The 16,896-nt window shown below is 50.3% G+C and overlaps 8 protein-coding genes across 8 annotated transcripts; 6 read left to right on the top strand and 2 right to left on the bottom strand.

The window, feature by feature from the left end:
* Nucleotides 1-215: 215 nt before the first annotated feature.
* On the bottom strand, nt 216-2,962 carry EURHEDRAFT_412837 (DNA damage response protein RcaA). The gene is made up of 5 exons (XM_040782021.1): nt 2,912-2,962; nt 2,786-2,848; nt 2,636-2,715; nt 2,434-2,585; nt 216-2,375 (listed from the first exon to the last, which is right to left on the bottom strand). Exons 1-5 carry the CDS (start codon nt 2,946-2,948, stop codon nt 464-466), a joined length of 2,244 nt encoding a protein of 747 aa, XP_040638669.1. The 5' UTR covers nt 2,949-2,962; the 3' UTR covers nt 216-463.
* Nucleotides 2,963-3,105: 143 nt separating this feature from the next.
* Nucleotides 3,106-5,373, top strand: EURHEDRAFT_523576 (Y-family DNA polymerase). Its single transcript, XM_040786897.1, has 2 exons — nt 3,106-3,267; nt 3,324-5,373. The coding sequence occupies exons 1-2, from the start codon at nt 3,115-3,117 to the stop codon at nt 4,998-5,000; spliced, it is 1,830 nt and encodes a 609-aa protein (XP_040638668.1). The 5' UTR covers nt 3,106-3,114; the 3' UTR covers nt 5,001-5,373.
* Nucleotides 5,374-5,721: 348 nt separating this feature from the next.
* On the top strand, nt 5,722-7,635 carry EURHEDRAFT_515703 (uncharacterized protein; the record flags this gene model as incomplete). Its single annotated transcript, XM_040786403.1, has 2 exons — nt 5,722-7,159; nt 7,253-7,635. 2 exons carry the CDS (start codon nt 5,722-5,724, stop codon nt 7,633-7,635), a joined length of 1,821 nt encoding a protein of 606 aa, XP_040638667.1.
* A 565-nt stretch (nt 7,636-8,200) lies between these two features.
* On the top strand, nt 8,201-8,665 carry EURHEDRAFT_412834 (uncharacterized protein). Its single transcript, XM_040782020.1, has 2 exons — nt 8,201-8,280; nt 8,362-8,665. The coding sequence occupies exons 1-2, from the start codon at nt 8,259-8,261 to the stop codon at nt 8,577-8,579; spliced, it is 240 nt and encodes a 79-aa protein (XP_040638666.1). The 5' UTR covers nt 8,201-8,258; the 3' UTR covers nt 8,580-8,665.
* Nucleotides 8,666-8,736: 71 nt separating this feature from the next.
* EURHEDRAFT_386731 (putative transsulfuration enzyme family protein) lies at nt 8,737-10,134 on the bottom strand. Its single transcript, XM_040779692.1, has 2 exons — nt 9,930-10,134; nt 8,737-9,883 (listed from the first exon to the last, which is right to left on the bottom strand). Exons 1-2 carry the CDS (start codon nt 10,068-10,070, stop codon nt 8,867-8,869), a joined length of 1,158 nt encoding a protein of 385 aa, XP_040638665.1. The 5' UTR covers nt 10,071-10,134; the 3' UTR covers nt 8,737-8,866.
* Nucleotides 10,135-10,557: 423 nt separating this feature from the next.
* On the top strand, nt 10,558-11,301 carry EURHEDRAFT_456782 (FMN-binding negative transcriptional regulator; the record flags this gene model as incomplete). Its single annotated transcript, XM_040784377.1, has 1 exon — nt 10,558-11,301. The coding sequence occupies one exon, from the start codon at nt 10,558-10,560 to the stop codon at nt 11,299-11,301; it is 744 nt and encodes a 247-aa protein (XP_040638664.1).
* Nucleotides 11,302-11,583: 282 nt separating this feature from the next.
* On the top strand, nt 11,584-13,275 carry EURHEDRAFT_531168 (Zn(II)2Cys6 transcription factor). Its single transcript, XM_040787178.1, has 3 exons — nt 11,584-11,913; nt 11,976-12,429; nt 12,482-13,275. Exons 1-3 carry the CDS (start codon nt 11,643-11,645, stop codon nt 13,164-13,166), a joined length of 1,410 nt encoding a protein of 469 aa, XP_040638663.1. The 5' UTR covers nt 11,584-11,642; the 3' UTR covers nt 13,167-13,275.
* A 1,135-nt stretch (nt 13,276-14,410) lies between these two features.
* Nucleotides 14,411-16,687, top strand: EURHEDRAFT_377967 (uncharacterized protein; the record flags this gene model as incomplete). Its single annotated transcript, XM_040779019.1, has 1 exon — nt 14,411-16,687. One exon carries the CDS (start codon nt 14,411-14,413, stop codon nt 16,685-16,687), a length of 2,277 nt encoding a protein of 758 aa, XP_040638662.1.
* Between the last annotated feature and the right edge of the window lie 209 nt (nt 16,688-16,896).

The following is a 16,896-nucleotide window of genomic DNA, read 5'->3' as shown; positions in this document are numbered from 1 at the left end:
AGGGGGGGGAGGGAGAGGGAGAGAGAAAAGAGAAGAAAAGTTAAGAGACGAAAGAGAGAAGAGTAGAAGGGGAGAAAAAGAGAAAGGGAGATGGCAGGAGAAGGAGGCTGAGATTCTGAGACAGGTGACCTTCAGATAGTAACAATAAGAAGCAGCGTTATAGATTATAAGATGGATCGTAGTTTATTTGCAACTGACCCGCATTCCGTTAAGTTATTTTGCTTTCCTTTAATGCCCTTTTCTCGATCCGAGGCGATCCGTCGCAGTGTCCACTTTTGGCGATCTTGTATACATCCACGGCTCTTCGCTCGCTGTATACACGATCACGTGCTCATCATATTATAATATTTCTGTTTGCTCTTAGTATCCTTAGAGAAGTCAATGGAAATGCTGGATAATATATTAATTCCTGGCCTGCTTGGATAATCCCTCAATAGTAATACAGCAAGAAGTGTGATAAAAGCTACCTCCGCCGACGGAACCGAAATCGCAACTCATCTTCACTATCAGAATCGCGCACTTCCCTCGGGCGCTTCTGGCTCCGATTCCGACTTTTGTTTTGGCTGGACGCTTCTGATTCAACGCGGAAGACTGACGCAGGCGGCGCTGTAGAACCACCAAACGTACCATCTTCCTCAACATCAGCGCCATCATTCGCATGGTGTTGCTCCCGAGGATGGCTAACTGCAGGACTATCTGTGCGCGATTCATAGCTTCCGGCCCAATAATGACTGCCGATGCCATAGTCCTTCCGTGTCACTTCCACCAGTGGCACAATCACCCTCTGCACGCGAGTGCTAGCATACCGGGGTTCACCCTTGCGTCGAAACTTCTTGAAGTTCTTTCGCCCATTCCATCGCTCGTCCCACCGTTCTTCACGCGTTTCATGCGGCTTTCGAAGCGGCACATCCCATTCCTCCACGATTGCAAGGCCCTTGAGCTTCTCAACGGGCGTGTCGTTGAGATCGTCTCGCCGGGTTTCTTCCTCCTCTTGACGCCGCTGGGCATTATCTTCCGCTTCCCGGTGTTTTCGAGCGGCTTCTAGAATGTCCAATTTTTGGCGCTTCGGCTTGCGTTCGGCTTCTTCCTTAGGCTGTGCATCTGGACTTGCACGGCGGCGCGGGCCTGTTTCTGCACGACGGCGCTTCATCGCATTTGCACCAGGCAATAGGCCGGTCATGACATCCTCTTCTTCTTCTTCTGCATCTTCTTCCACACTTTTTAACAGGCTCGGTCGCTGTGACGGTTGCTGAGATTTTTGTGAGGGTTTCCGTGATAGTTGCTGGGATGGCGACTCTGACAACTGTTCTAGATCGATCGCAGAAGGCAAACTTGATTCCGCGCCTCCCTCTTCAGGAACATAGGCCGGAATAGAAGCCAAATCGAAACCATCGTCAAAGTTTTTCATCTTGCTGACGAAGCCGCGAACGCGTGATTCCTTCGATCGAGAAGGTTGGCTGTTGGGAGCCTGTGAAACATTTTCGGAGGTTTGGGAGACTGGGGGAGGCTCGACATTTTCGCGGGGAGTAGGTGCAAGTTGAAAAGAAATAGGTTTTGGCTGAGATTCGGGAACCACTTCTGGACCCGTCTCTGGGCCAGAGTCTGGGGCTGGTGGAAGCGAGCGACACAGAGAGGAAGCATCATTTGCCAGAATGGCATCGAGGAACTCGCTCTGCTGGATAACGCGCTGATCAGTCATGACAGCAACCTGATTACCTAGCTCAATTGACCAATTCTCATACTGCCCTTGGGAGCGAAAGCGGACGAGCACCACTCCGCCAGAGCCTTCTCTCTCTTCACCCAGGCCTTTAGTACCAGCTGCATTTCTCATAAACTGCACGAGTTCTTCTGCCATAGTGACACCAGGGTCTACCTGATAGATCAACGCCTTTCCGTGTCCATTATTGATTGGGTCGACCAGATTTTGATATTGAGTAACATCACCAAAAACGAACGTATATCCATCGAAGATGTTGATCCTATCAGGATTCGGGGCGAACGATTCAGGAGGTCTCTGCATAGGTTCCTTTCCCGGCGGCGGAAGATGCAAGCTTGGATCAGGCCATGTCGTATCAAAGTCGGCTTCCAATGGGGACAGGGACTCCAGGTTCTCCAAGTCGCTTGGGGTGGCCGCGTAGACGAGTGCATCGACATAAGACTGATCCACGATATATTTTCCATTCACCAAAGCCTGTAAACCTTTTGCAGTATTTCGCTTGCTCTGAACAACGTGTGTAGTCTGGTCGACGACATACGGGATGATCGTTTTTATATCCAAATCTTCGAGGCGCGAGCGGACATGCGCCAGAGGGTCTTTCGCTTTGAGTTCTTTCGTGGAGAACGAGAAACTGAGGACGGTCGGCTGCCACTTGATCCTGGATAGAAATCACGCTTAGCCTGAATTCCGGAAGCTGTTAAGAGCAAAAGACCTACCGTAGCGCAGGCTTGTATTTGCCCAGCTTGACAGAATGCTCCACGCCCGTCAGTTTCTTGCTTGTGCCCTTGATCTGCTCGCCGTCTACCGTGGTCCCGAGTTTCGATTTCTCATCGCTAACGGTAATCTCCGATCTAGTATATATATGAGACTGATAGAATCAGCAAACGCATCGGCGCATTCAGTATGAGGACTTCTTACCCCATCGCCAGGCTGCACTGGTGATACCGAGATCACCATGTGCTTTCGCGATATTGAGTTATGCTGAATCACATGTCGAACTGCAAGAAAGAGCACATCAACATCAGCATGCAGCTCTTAAGCATGTAACAATTGATGAATGTAGCTTACCACCCTCTTGCTTAACCCGACCGAAAAGATACTGTTTCCCCGGCCGCAACCACACCCGCTTCCCTTAGCCAAGCGCGAATCATCAGTACCCTCGTACTGCCGACAATAATACATAAGATAACTCACCTCCCAGTAAATCACCCTCCGAATCAAGAATCCACATCAGTGTCAGCGGTGATGCGCCAAAGTTGCAGCTGGTTCGGCGAAGCGGCCAATTCAGCGCCACGTGAAACACGGCCTGCAACGCGTAGTCACATGATCAGGCGTATCAATAGATGCCTGCTTCGGCAATGATCGCGACGCCGGTCAACGAGCGTTGAACGGATAAGATGGAGCCCCAGGGCGAAGATTCCGTAGAGAAGGAAAAGGGGAATGAGAAGGAGGAAGAGCATTTGGAGATAACTGAAGATGAAACTCTGAAGTATCACTTATTGGGCCCGTCATTGACCAAAGCCGGTCAAGATGCGGTTGACCAGCGCAAGGTGAGCAAGCATCATCCTTGAACTTGTATTTCCTTGCTAAAGCAATAAATAATAAGGTATCGGAGATTATATACAATGCGTCAAAAGGCTCGAAGTTCTTCAACCATGAGCAGAACCGTGACCATGTTCTGACGACGAAAATTGAGCGTATCTTGAAAGAGAAGGCCCGTCTAGAAAAGCAAGATTTATCTTGGGACTTCCGCAAAGCAGACGAATTATTTGCGGAACTAGAACTCACGCGAGATTTGTCACAGTACGTGGTACATGTTGACTGTGACGCATTCTTCGCTGCGGTCGAGGAGCTTGACCGGCCCGAACTAAAGACGGTACCTATGGCCGTTGGTAAAGGCGTCCTAACCACTTGCAACTACGAGGCGAGAAAATATGGATGTCGCAGTGGCATGGCGTCATTTGTAGCCATGAAACTCTGTCCTCAGCTGGTCTGCTTGCCCCAGAACTATGAGAAATACACTGCCAAAGCGAAAGAGATCCGGGCCATCATGGCCCAGTACGATCCTCTTTTCGAAAGCGCCAGTATAGATGAGGCATACCTTAATATCACATCTTACTGCGTGGAGAACCAGGTCGACCCAGAAGAAGCAGTTCGACGCATGCGAGAAGAGATTCTAGAGAAGACCCTTGTCTCCGTCTCTGCTGGCATAGGGCCAAACGCCAAAATTGCCAAGATTGCGTCCAACCGCAACAAACCAAATGGCCAGTTCCGTATTTCCAATGACAGAGACGCCGTGTTAGATTTTATGAAAGACCTTCCCGTCCGCAAAGTGAACGGTGTCGGCCGGGTGTTTGAACGAGAACTCGACTCGATTGGAGTCAAGTCGTGCGGCGATATATACCCGCAACGGGGCTTCTTGGCCAAACTTTTTGGAGAAAAGGCTTTTCAGTTCCTGGCACAGTGCTACCTAGGCCTAGGGAGGACCAAGATCCAGCCAGTTGAAACCTATGAGCGCAAGAGCGTCGGCACGGAGACCACTTTTCAGGAAATTGGGGACAAGCAAGAACTCAGGGGCAAGCTGTGGTGGGCCGCACAGGAACTTGAAAAGGATCTGGCTCGTACTGAATTCAAAGGCCGGACTCTAGTATTGAAAGTCAAGCTGCATTCATTTGAAGTGCTGACTCGCCAGACCGCACCACCTAGGGCAGTATCAGTTGCGAAAGATCTGTATGCGTTTTCGCTACCTATGCTGAGTAAATTGGAGAAAGATATCCCGAATATGAGGCTTCGACTACTTGGCCTTCGTTGTACTAATTTGGTGAGCACCAAAAAAATTGGCATTGAGTTCTTTGGAATTACCTCTCGATCCAAACCTGCGACAGAGCCAACACCAAATGCCAACGCAGAGCAAGAACCCGACACAGAGGAAGCTTTTGAGCAAGCTGCACGTCAAGAATATCAAGATGAAATGGATCATCTAGAACAGCTCAGCCAAGAGGTCCCCGACTACAAGGAACTGGACAACCCTGAGGGCAATAACGTGGACAAGCCAACCGAACCGTCTACATTCGATATTATATACTGGGATTGTCCCATCTGCTGCAGACCACAATCGGCTGATGATAAAATCTTCAATGATCATGTCGACTTTTGTCTCTCAAAAGACACCATCAAGGAGGCTGTCCACGACGTTTCTCAGATTTCGCCAATGCCTTCAGGCCGAAAGAGGAAAACAACATCCCCTCATGATCCGAAGCAGAAACGGCTCTTTTTTACGTGATGATCTTGGCCGAGAATATCTCTACTCCTACGAGACCGTACAGATCTGGGGCTATAAGGGCAACAGGATTGCTCCAAACAACACGAGTCATGCTCGTTTAACGAACATCCAGTACCGAGAAACTCAAACATCAGGCCACAATCCGGGCTTCAAAAAAAGGCCAAGTATACCAAGCATTCTGCGGAGTAACAGACGTTGTCACGCATAATTGTCAGGACACCATTGTCCTAACTATGAATTTCCAATCTCGTGAAGAATGAATGTCTGGTCCGCTGTGTTATGAACCAGGGATGAATACCCGCCATAATCCGGGTCGCCCCATGTGACCGGCCTGGACTCCATAGAAAACTCCATAGACACATAATAATAGCCATCAATCTAAGTAAAATGAATGTCCCTGACACTACGCTCTATCAGTACAAGCATCGTTCTAATTATGTTGGCTCTTAACCCGAGGCAATGGCGGTGAAAACGGGGGTGGCTGGCACTAGACCGTTTTCGGCGGGGATGGGATTTTCCCCATGACTGACTGTTGTTGGCATCAAACTTTCTCTTCCCTTCACCATCATCCTCCCCTCTCAGGGTACCTGACTACTGATCAGTACCTGACAGAGAATATTGGCGTGTCTGTGGCGGATGCCTCCATCATGCTTGCAGATCGTCGTCGAGCCTCGCAATGCCATAAGTTCGCCGTCCTTTCCGCCCCTCGAAATCCACAACTATGACCTCCGATAAACAAAACCCCGGCCATATCGCCAAACCCTTTACCCCGGCTCTTAGCGCTGCCTTTCACCGATCGAATAATAAATCGCCGTTAACTCCTAGGCTCGCTACCCCGGGAGGTTACCGGACGCCCCGACGAGTCGCGCAATCCGAACACCCTGCGTCAGCTAACACCACCCCCTCCAAGGACGATTATCGTTCTAGCGCCAGTTATCTCAGCACGAATGTGACTCCTCGAACAAATTCTCGAACATCTAGACGAGATGGACCTGTATCATCGCCCACGAGTACCACGTCGGGGATTCCATCGGCACCGCATACCCCTAACTCTCAGTCCATGGTGACCCCTGGATCGCAGAACGGAGCGCATTATCGGACAGAACGAAGTCCGGTTCGCGGTGGACCGAAGCTGGAAGCTCCGCGGACCAGCAGGGCTAGGACCCTGACCGCGGAAAGCCATCACTCTGCGCGTCCGATGTCCTCTCCTGATATGTCGTCATCAGGATCGCCGATGTTCTTTCATGCCTCCGATGCCAGGTCGTCCAACACCCCCGAACCGGAGCCTCGACTCAAGCCGCCCGGGAAACCCTCCTCGCCAGCATCATTTGTCTATGCCAACGGGAAAAAAGATGAGCGTCGATCATCAGCAGATGAATCTCACCCCACAGCACCGACGATCAAACGTCGCTCGACAGGGTTGTCCCGGTCTGTGGTTGGGGGGAAACCTCCCACCACTAATTCCGCCTCTCCACGGTTGAAGACTGCAAAACTTGCAGCTGAACCTGCACCTCGACTATCGGATAGTGTGATATCCCAGTCGGGACCACCGCCCATTAATGATTCCACTGAATCTAGTTCACAGCGGCAGGCTTCGTTGCCAGCTATCGTTCCTGATCGACCACCACCCGTTCCCCTCTCCGTCGCACGCCATATCAAATCGTCAAGCTTAGATTCCGCAAGCAACAGTAATTCACCCAGAGAGGCACTCCGACCAAGTCCCATTATCGTGTCTCCTACGGATCCGCAAGTTGATGACAGTGCCGCGGCATCAGAGCCCATTCCAGGTCTACGACCTCGAATATTTAGCAATGGGTCTTCGGGCTCTGCAGACACGGCAAGTCCTGACAGAGATGCGAAGGAACAGGTAAACACGAACGATCCGGCTGCCAATGCTCGCGTTGAGCGCAAGATTATGGACCTAGAGATCAGCAACTCGTCCCTGCTTGCGATTAATCGTACCTTGGAGCGCGAAATGCGGAAGCAGAACGCAGAATTGCGGCGATACAGGCGTCTTAGTCGCGCAGGCCGTATCCCCGTTGGGTCATCTAGTCGTTCAGTTTCTGGGGCAGCGCTTTCGACAACCACTGAAACAGAAGAGGAAGGAATGAGCGAGATATCTTCGGTGCAGTCACATACAGAGTCATCTGATCAAGATGGCGATGGCGAAGATGAAGACGAAAACAAACACAAAGACGACGATGAGGACGAAGATGAGGACGAGGACGAAGACGAGGACGAGGAGGATGAAGATGATGAAGATTCCGCAGATGAGAGAGTTATGAGTCCCGGATCATTGGCGAAGCATGATGCCAAACATCGGGCACGAGACGAGAAACGAGTGTTTATTGATCTCGCCAAGCATCAAGAGTTATTGACTGATAGCCAGAAAATGAATCAAAGTCTCCGACGGTGTCTCGCATGGACGGAAGAACTGATCAAGGATGGTCAGAAAGCTTTGGAATACGACGTCCATGTCAATGATATCGAACTCGGTGGACGCGTGCTTGCCCCCGAAGAATTGCAAGACATTGGCGAAAGTGCCCGAGGATTATTATCGGCCTCGAATTTCAAAGATGATTATTCGTCTGTTACTGAATCTAGCGATCCGGATTCAGGCAACGAGACAGCTTGACTATCTACTGTTACTGTTGCTTCATCGTGCGTGTTTTTCGTGTATGCGATGCTTTCCAACTCCAGCGTGTGGACGGCAGGCCCAGTCTTTCACTTACTTCTACATACCCTTGCTTTGTTATTCCCCCTATGTTATCTTGACCCTCCCGATACCTCCAGCCATCCCGGTGATTGGCAATGAGGTCCACTCGGTTATTTCTTAATGTCTTTCTCTACCCTTTTATAAACTTATATATTTCGGGATCCTGTCTTTTGTTTTTGGCGTTCCACCTAGCGATTACCCCTTTGCACATCTGCTGCTATCTGCCCCTATCCATTTGATTGATAGATACCCGATGCGCGATAATACACTTTTTAGATCAGTCCGGTATGATCACGCTACCACTCGTATCGTCATATCGCCACGAGTGAACCATGGCTTCTTCCGTTCTCGACGTCAAGTCGTAAACGACGTTGGATATTGATACGTCCTGACGTCATGCATCTGTCAAGCCCCAGATCTATAAGAACCCTACATATCGGATCTAGATCCTTGTAAATAACCTCTACTCCATACCACCGCCTACAAAAAAAAAAAAAAAAAACCACAAAAACACCAAACAAGAAAACCCCACAACCGTCAAAATGCCCAGCAACAGCGGGAACCGTACGCCCTCCTCTCCTTCTCTCGCCCCCTTCCCCCCGCTCCCCTATCCAAAACTAACTCATCCCTCCCCCAACCAAACAGAAGGTTCAAACCCCTTGAACAACATCTCGGACCAATTCAACAAAGCCACTGGCAACGCCAAGGACACCTTAAACAACGCTACCGGCGGTCTCAGCGACAAGGCGAACAATGCTACCTCCGGCGGGCAGAATGTCTCGGATAAGTTTGGTAATGTGACCGGGAACTTGAGACAGCAGGCTAGGGATTTTATTGGGAACGTTACTGGGGGAAGCAAATAGGTGGTTAGCTTATATACAACATATGAGATGTGCATAGGAGCATTTGTGTTCTATCTCACAAGATACAATAATTGAATACCTTCGGATACTTAATAAATACCCAATTTGAGATATATTAATGACCAATGTGCTAACATGCTACTCGTAATATCTTGATATGCTCTTCATCATGCAATTGCAACTAACATTATCTAAGACTTTCTCATGTATTTTGGTCTTATGTACACAACCCTCTCCGATGTCACTGTACCAACACCCCCAACTAGACATGAATACAAAACCAAATCTCAAACCAAAGCCTGAAAAGCCTGCAAAAGATCCCCTTTCAAATCCTCCCAATTCTCCAATCCCACACTAATCCGCAACAACTTCCGGTCAACCCTCGAATCCGACAATGCCCGCCACTCGATCAACGACTCCACACCACCCAAACTAGTAGCATGATGGAAGAAATGCAGCTTACTAGGCAGCACATGCGCATACTCCTCACTAGTCAAGATAATAGCGAAAACAGGCCCGAAACCATTGGGCATTTGCTTCTTGATCCAGGGTTCGTCTTGTAAACTGGCGTGGTGGATTTTGCCGAGGACGGATTTGATGAGTTTTTGCTCGTCGCTTGGGGAGGGCGCTATTAATGCAGTTTGCAGCCAGGAGATTAGATGGGAAGCATTTTGACTAGCGCGTTGCACACGGACTTCCAGTGTGCGCAGGCTACGAGCACCAAGCCAGGCTTCTAGGTTGCCCATGACGTTGCCCAGGGCTAGACGGTCTTCGAGTAATTGCTTTGTCCAGTCTTTGCGCTTGGTTGCGAGGACGCCGCTGAGGAGGTCGCTGTGGCCGCCGAAGTACTTTGATCCTGAATGGAGGACGATGTCCGCGCCCCAGAGGAACGGGTCTTGCAGGCCTGGTGGGGCGAATGTACTGTCGACGATTAGATATGCACCGCGGGAATGCGCCTTCTGGGCAAATTCCTCGATACTGAATGCTGTTCCCAGGGGGTTGACGGGTGTTTCGAGGAGGATGACATCGCCAGCCTCAAGACTCCCAGCTGGGCAATCCAAGGGGAGATTTTGAAGTCCCGAGAGGCGGGAGAGGACTGCGATCACTTCATGACTGCCGTGGTACCCTTCGCCAACCGAGATGCGGCGGGGATTCAGCAGGACTAGGGCAGCGTGAAGAGCTGCGAGACCGGTGGTGTAGCTCACAGCTTGTCCACCGATGAGAGCGGAGAGGATAGCTTCGAAACGGGTTGCGTTGGGGGCGAATTCGCGCGAGTAGACGTAGTTGTGGCCGTCAAATTCGTCCTGAGTGAGTCAGCCAAGCCCCTGGAACTTGAGGGAGTGAGCATACCACTGGGTCGACTGAAGGAATCAAGTTCTCCGGCTCATTAGGAAATCGGAAGGTAGTCGACAAATGAATTGGAGGCGCAACGTCCGTAACCCGGTTCAATGAGTCATCCGCGTGCAACGCCTGGGTAGAAGGGTGTGACATTGTAAAGCAGCTAGAATAAGCCCTGAACAAGCTGAGCTTCAGTGTGATAGAGAAAAACTCTTCGTCTCAGCTCTCTGGCGTTTTTATATCTAATCGTTAAGATCCACTCCTGCCAACTTCCAAAACCAGAATTAAGCTCGTTTTAGTGCCTATTTGCCCCACTCTTATTAACTTCCTAATTGGGCATAATGCATGGTACTTTTCGTTTTGTATTGGTACGGACAGGACAACTTTGATTGGCTGTATGTCAGCTGATGGATAAGGCGATCGATAATTCGCCGATACCGAACCATACCAGAAATGGAGGAATGCGACGCTCTACGCCGATACATCGGCGGTTACTGCCAATCATATGGAATGTATATCATGTGCTGACCTGATGGTATGCAGGGCTGGGGCATAAATGATAAACACCGCAGCACAACCCCTCATCCTGGACTTCTTTCTACTCTAATACTTACCATCATCCATAATTTGACTCACAACAATGCATCTCCGCCCAGGACACGCAGAGGCAAGCATCCCAGTGCTACAACGGCTCATCAGGGAAAACCCTCTGGGAATCCTAACAACAGCCATCAAATCCCCCACATACCCTTTCCTCCAGTCCAGCCACATCCCCTTTCTCATCGACTTGCCTGACAACCCCTCAGACGAGAACCCAGGCACCCTCCGCGGCCATATCGCCAAACAAAACCCGCAAGCTAAAGCCCTGATTGACGCCCTCACAACAATCCAGTCCGAAAAAGGCGATGCCGAAGCCCTCGAACTCCCCGACGAAGTCCTCGTCCTCTTCAATGGCCCTCACCACCACTACGTAACCCCGAAATTCTACACAGAGACTAAACCTGCTACGGGAAAGGTCGTACCAACATGGAACTACTCCGCTGTGCAGGCCTACGGCAAGGTCAAGGTATACTGTGACTCGAAGTCCGATATCACGAGTGGGTTTTTGCAGAAGCAGATTGAGGATCTGTCGCAACATGCAGAGACGGGGATTATGGGGTATGCGTCGCCGTGGAAGGTGGCTGATGCGCCGGATAACTATGTGCAGTTGCTGAAGAAGAACATTATTGGGATTGAGATTCAGATTGAAAGATTGCAGGGCAAGTTTAAGATGAGTCAGGAGATGGGGAAGGGAGACCGGGAGGGTGTTATTGAGGGGTTTGAGAAGTTGGGAACGGCGACGGGTGAGGGAATTGCGAAGACTGTTCGTGAGAGATCGGAATAGGTCTGTTACTTGCCTCTGCGTTGTTTATGGGGAACCTGGTCACTGGCTTGTACTCGAATACTGCGTGGACCTGGATCTGCACTGTTGCAACATAGAGCAGAAAGAGGGCAGCCAGAAGCATAGACACTACCTCAAAATATCAATGTACACAAGGCCTTTACCAGAGACTAATGGAGCAATATATCAATTCATAGAGCTCAAAGAATGACTCAATCCTGACTAATCACGATAGCGATAAACTTAGTTACTCCGCAAAAATTGCGGCGATAACCATCCCCGTTCTCCCCACGCACCAACCATACCATGGCAAATCAGAACACAACAAACGCATAAAGCATGCAATGACCAACCCCTGCTATACATGTCGTCGCCGACACGTCCAATGCGATCGGTCCAAAGTCCCCTGCGCCAAATGCGAAAAAGCCGGCCTAGAATGCTTCGACAAGCGACCACTGCGATGGGTCAAGGGAATGGCGATCCGAGGCAATATGCAGGGTCTTTCAGTGGAGGATGCTTCGAAAGCTGTGAGCAGGGGTGATAGGGTTCCGGCGGGGTTAGAGGATACTGCCGTGGGGAGTTTGGATCGGACGTCGAGGTTTTATTTGGATTATTGTAGGTATTTTGCTTATGCTATTAATGGCTAAATGGCGAGTCTGACAGGAATGTGGAACTAGATAACGAACGCATCTGCAAGTTGTTTATCGTCTATGACAGCAATAAAAATCCTTTTCGGAGTTTAATTGCCTTGGCTATGAATGACAGGACCTTGCTCAAGGCTGTTCTGGCCCTGGCGGCACAGCACAAAGCCAACACGGGTTACTCTGATCAATCCGAACAACCATCTTCGAATCTTACGACCTCTCACCGGGACGCTCTAGCGTTTAAGCACCAGGCAATTCAGGGATTGTCCCAGAAAGTGCAGGATGTTACCCTGTGCAGACAAGATACGACCCTGGCCAGCATCTTTCTTCTGATCTTCCTGGATCTTTTAGAATCTGGGAGTGATCGATGGAATGTCCATCTTGAAGGCGCAAAGAGTTTAATCTCGCTTAACCAACCACTCAGAAACGACAATCCTGGCCAGACGGTACAGGAGTTACGCAACTTCGTTGCCAAGCAGATATATTCGTATGTGTTGCGAACTGACTGTACGATGTATGTACATTACTGACAGCTGCAGGATCGAAACGCTTGGAGCAACGTTTGTACGTCCCAGGTTACTCTCCCAGTTTGCTCCACCAGCGATGCTCCCCCAAGACACCGTGGAACAATCCTTCCTCGGTTGTCCGGAATATCTCCTTCATGCCATCCAATGTATTTCCCACGAGCGAGACGCCTTACTCGATAAAAACACGCTGGACAACGCACCCATCGCCCTCCATATCCAAAATCTCACGACAGTACTCGACTCCATTCAACAATTCGACTGCTACCTCTGGGCCTCCACACTCCCCCACCAATCTTCCCACAACATCAACGAACTCTGCAACCTACCCCAAGTCTACAAACTCGGAGCCCTCCTCTACGGCCAACGCGTCCTAGACGCCCTAACAAACCAAACCACACCCCAAGATGACCTAATATACGAACTACTCGGCGTAATCGGCTCCCTACGCAGCGACTATTCCCTATTCAAATGTATCTTATGGCCAATCTGCATCGCGGCGCTGGAGAGTCCGTGGCCAGCACAGCGGGAATTTCTCAAGGCTTGCCTGGATAAGTTCTGGCAGGATACGATGTGTTTGAATGCGGTGAATGCGGCAAAGATAGTACAGCAATATTGGCAGTGGGCGGATGAACAGGGTCAGGAATCGAGGTGGATTTTCCATATTGGGTTTTTGGGGGGAGATTGGCTTCTCATATAGCCAATGTACAGAGTAATACTTGATATATGTGCGTGTCAATAAATTACCCCATACTTCTGATTGGTATAATTCGTCGTTTTCATTTTCTGAAAAATAAACAAACCAAAATAAGAACATGTGGAGAATCTCACATCGGACCAGAACCGAACAATATAAAATCAAAAAATCAATGCGCAGGAACGGACAGCACCAGCATGACAGGCAGTACGTAGTACGTAGTAGAAGATTGGCAATGGTTTCTAGCCTTATGAATAGAGACCAGTCGCGGCTAATTATATGATGGCTGTTATGGATGATGTCACTGGCCTTTTTTTTTTTTTTTTTTTTTTTTTTTTTTTTTTTTTTTTTTTTTTTTTTTTTTTAAAAAAAAAAAAAAAAAAAAAAAAAAAAAAAAAATTAGCGCAAGGAACCAAAACATAAGATCGATCTGTCAGTGTCAACAGTCGATGTCTTATCTTATATCTTATAGATCACAGCAAATAAACCTACATACTCTACACCATTTGTACATAGAACCTATCTCAATCTCCCAATCCTATAGTTATTCCACAATAGACAGCTTTTGCCTCAGGCCGGGAACCAACAAAAGCACATCACGTGATGCGGAGAGCCAAAAATACCCCAACGCTAAAAAAAAATCGAAAAAAGAAAAAAGAAAATCCAGCGACCGACACCGCGACTGCTGAGAAAACACCCCCAACAGTCATCCGCTGGGCATCATTTCATTGCCTGCTTTTGATCTTGCCATCGACGCAGAGATAAACCAGATTATTCCGAGCATTTTTTTCTTTGCCAAACAGTTTCTGTCTCTCCCTTAACGTGCATTGCTAACGCGTTTTATTTTATTTTCTTATTATTCCCTTGCGCAACCGGTCCGAACCGTCCTCCGTATCATTTACTGCCTGAGGCCAGCAACGGAGTACATACAGAGCACAGATCGCGTGGGACAGCGTCTCGCTCTCAACAACAACAACAAACACGTCGACAACTGCCAACGCGTCGCCGCTATTTGACAGTTTGTGTCAATTCTTTGATTCGCTTTCCCTCTCCACGTATATTACGTGTGCTCCGTGCGATTGGACAAGTGTCACGGGTTTCCTCCGAGTGTCGCCCCAAGACCATCTACTTGTCGTGCCAGGGACGGTTATCACATGCTTGATGCCTGAGGCCGACGGTGTGCTTGTATGATCCTGAGTCAAAAAGGAACCGGGGACACAGAATTTTAAAACAGTTTGCCTGCAAAAATGATGGGTTACGGAGGCCATCCCTTCCAGGCGCCGCCGCCGCAACAGCAGCATCCCCGCCATACGTCGCATCAGCAACACCCCCCAAACCATTCGCTACAGTCTCCCTCCATGAGCGCCGCTGGCCATCCGGCTCATACTCACCCGAGGCATGCCAATGGTTCGATCCCTGGAACTGCCAACCCGTTATTTCGGGGTCAGCCGCAGCCGACGACTACGGATCTAACCCACTCTTCTGACCTTCGCAAAATGACGGCGCCAGTAACCTCCGCGCCGCTGGTTGGGCTGTCAGCAGGTGGTAATTTCAGTCCGTTCCCGGGGAATTTCCCCCAGGGTTCGTCTGAGTTGTTGTCCCGGAACACGGACTCGGTGGGTGGGGTTAAAGATCCGTATCTGTCCATGCAGACGCTGCAGAGGAATATCAATCCCATGGCGAGTTTTCGACCTCATCATCCTACTGCTATGAACCCGCAGGCAGCTTTGTCACCCCATGCGCATGCCATGAATCTTTCGTCGTCATCGCAGTCGCCACAACAGTCATCGCTAGAACGATTACAGCAACATCACCGTCAGGGTTCGCATCCAGCAACGTCGGCATCACCTATGTTAGCGCCTAGTCCACGACCCCAGCAGCCGCCACTACCGCCGCCGCAGTCGCAATCGCAATCGCAAGCACAGTCGCAACGCCCTGCTCATCATAGTCCGTACCAGACGCAACGACCGCAAGCGCAATATACCTCTCAGGCGCAGCATTATCCCTCAGCGCAGCAGGCACAATACCCACAACAACCGCAATACCCTCAACAGTTGCAATATTCATCGCAGCCCCAACCGCAGCAGCAACCTCAAACTCAGCAGACATCATATCAACCGACGCAACGACCTCATTTCTCACCCCAACAAGCATACCAGTCGCAGCCGCAAGCGCGTCATTACCAACAGCCACAACAGCCCTTGCCACAATCTCAGCAGCCTCAACAACCTCAACAACCTCAACAATCCCAATATCAGCCTCCACAGAACCCATACGCGCCAAACCCATACCAGCAATTCTCCTTTCAACCCCATCAATATCACCATCCGCAATCGCAGCAGCATGCCTTGTTGCAACAACATCATCACCACCACCAACAGCAGCAGCAGCCGCCGCCGCCGCCGCCGCCGCCGCCACAGCAACAACCTCAGCAACCCCAACCACGGCCAGCTGCGACAACGGCGGCTCCAGCGACAGCGCCAATGTCAATGCCTTCGACTATCGGCGTTGCAGAGATTTTAACGACGGCAACAAAACAAGAGCAAGATGAAGAGGAGAAACTCGCACCCCCAAATAAACGCAGTAAGCCCGCACCAAAGCAATCGCAACCATCCGCACCAGCACCAGCACCAGTCCTGCAACAGTTGAATGGACCAACCAAGTCTGAATCGGCCAGTGGTGCTGCTGGTACAGAAAACACACCCCGCCGTCGAGGAAGACCACGCAAGACGGACAAAGCTGATGGAACTGCACCAGCAAAACCCAAACCGAAGGCCAAGTCGAAATCAGCATCGTCGACACCAAACACGGTTCCGGCCAGTGTTCCTTATCAACACCCGCACCCTGCTCCGTCTCCTCATGCCCAGGCTGCTCCTCCGCCATCGGCACATCCACAGTTTGCGCCGCCGATGCCGCAGATTCAGCAGCATCAGCATCAATTTCATTATACTATGCATGCGCATCCTCAGCCGCCGCAACAGCAACCGCAACCTCCCTCCATTCCCCAAGCTCAACCACAGCACCTTCAACAACAACCCGCTCAATCCCCGCAAGCACGCCCGGTCCAAATACAAGTCCCAGTCCCTTCCCCCGCAGCTCAACCCCAAGCTCAACCACAGCAACAGCAAACCCATCAATCCCCAGAAGGCCAAACCGAAGGACCACCTCAAAAACGCCGTCGCGGCCGACCCCGCAAAGTCGACACCATCGCAGCGGGGGGCGCTGCTGCTGCACCGCGTCCAAAGCCCAAGAAACCAGCCGGCCCACCCAAGCCATCGAAGACGGGAAGGCCACGTGGTCGACCGCGCAAGGTCGACGTTGCTGCCCAGCAGCAACAGCAGGCTCAACAGGCCCAACAGCAACAACAATCGGGGACAGGTATGGAGCAGGGTAACCAGGCACCTGCACCTGCGCCAACGCAGGCGCCACCACCGCCGAATCCGATGGCGATGCATATGAATACGTTGAATATGGGGATTGGGATGAATCCTGTTCACAAGCGGGATATTCTGCATTCGATTTGAGGGGATAAGGTGACCCTTTCAATCTAGTTGACGTCCTTCAATCCGAAGGCTCTGTTCATGTTCACTGCTATTATAGTATCTTCCTATTTATTTTCTATGTCTATGTCCATGGGTTATCGGCTCTATTTGCTTCTTTGGCTTGTATTGACTAATTACGCATTGTTTATCCATCTCGTTTATGGTTCGGTTCGGTCTCATTTATCTGGTTT

Source organism: Aspergillus ruber (assembly GCF_000600275.1).
Source record: "Aspergillus ruber CBS 135680 unplaced genomic scaffold scaffold00014, whole genome shotgun sequence".
NCBI classification, from domain to species: Eukaryota; Fungi; Ascomycota; class Eurotiomycetes; order Eurotiales; family Aspergillaceae; genus Aspergillus; species Aspergillus ruber.
Note: the sequence above shows the minus strand (reverse complement) of the source record. Positions and strands in the feature narration are given on the sequence as shown.